This window comes from Buceros rhinoceros, unplaced genomic scaffold, assembly GCF_000710305.1.
Source record: "Buceros rhinoceros silvestris isolate BGI_N320 unplaced genomic scaffold, ASM71030v1 scaffold35400, whole genome shotgun sequence".
NCBI classification, from domain to species: Eukaryota; Metazoa; Chordata; class Aves; order Bucerotiformes; family Bucerotidae; genus Buceros; species Buceros rhinoceros.
Genome location: NW_010390742.1, coordinates 2,738 through 3,772, shown reverse-complemented (window position 1 = coordinate 3,772; position 1,035 = coordinate 2,738). Strand labels below are relative to the sequence as shown.

Genomic DNA, 1,035 nt, shown 5'->3' with positions numbered 1-1,035 from the left:
TGCTGCGGGCCAGGGGTTAGTGGGGACCTGGCAGTGCTGGGGGAGGGGTTAGACTCGATGAGCTTATAGAATCACAGAATCATCTGGTTAGAAGAGCCCTTGTAGACTGAGTCCAACCATTCCCCCTGTTCTGCCAGGGTCCCTAAACCAAGTTCCTCAGCACCACATCTACATGTTCGTTAAACGCTTCCAGGGATGGGGACTCCACCACCTCCCTGGACAGTGTTCCAGGGTTAAACCAAAATGATTCTGTATTTAGCTCCTTCCTGGCTGTTTTGTCCCCGACCCCCTGCCCAGCAGTGGTGGTGGGGTTGTGCCCATCTTGATGCTATCGCTGTCTCCTTCTTTCCCTTCTCCCAGGGAGAACTACTTGTTCACCTGCTCGTGTCCCAAGTGCCTGGCGCAAGCCGACGATGCTGACGTGACATCGGATGAAGAGGAGGAGGGCGAAGGCGAGACGGATGACGCTGAGCTGGAGGATGAGATGACGGATGTCTGATCCTGGCTCTGGTTGAGAGGCGAGGGAAGGGACTTCGGGGGGGTGGGGTGATCCTCTGCGAGGAGGCAGCTTTAAGATAACCGAAACAGGGTTGTGTTGGGGGGTCGGGTGGGCGACCACGTGCTGTGGGGCAGCGGGGGAGCTGGAGGCAGGCCCTGCTCCCGCCTGTCCTCATTGTGTTTGTGTGTGCGTGTGTGTGTCTGGCTGCGAGCCAACGACCCCCGGGTGCATCCCGTTGCCCGGAGGGGCTGGCTGGCCCCTGCCCTTCTCCAGCCAGGCCCTGAGACATCGTCACTTCCGTGTCTGTGCTGGCCGCGGGCGCGGAGGAGCACAGCCATTCCCACGGGGACGAGGGGAAGGCGTGTGTGTGCGCACGAGGGTACTATTTAATGTCTATTAGCACTGTCTACACACTAAAGAGCCGGAGGAGGACGTGCCCAAGCGGGAGCCACCGCGCCCAGGGATGCAGCAAGTGGCCCTGCGTGGAGATGTCACTGGCAGCTGCATGTTGTCACCCATCCCACTACCCATGAGGC

At 59.9% G+C, this 1,035-nt stretch overlaps 1 protein-coding gene across 1 annotated transcript in view; it reads left to right on the top strand.

Moving 5' to 3' along the window:
• SMYD5 (SMYD family member 5) overlaps positions 1-702 on the top strand; it is a gene marked incomplete at its 5' end in the record, with an annotated part of 7,142 nt that extends 6,440 nt beyond the window's left edge. Inside the window, one exon of the mRNA XM_010138968.1 lies at positions 361-702. Within this exon, the coding sequence (XP_010137270.1) occupies positions 361-499 (139 nt within the window). The remainder of the gene's footprint in view (positions 1-360) is intronic.
• Between the last annotated feature and the right edge of the window lie 333 nt (positions 703-1,035).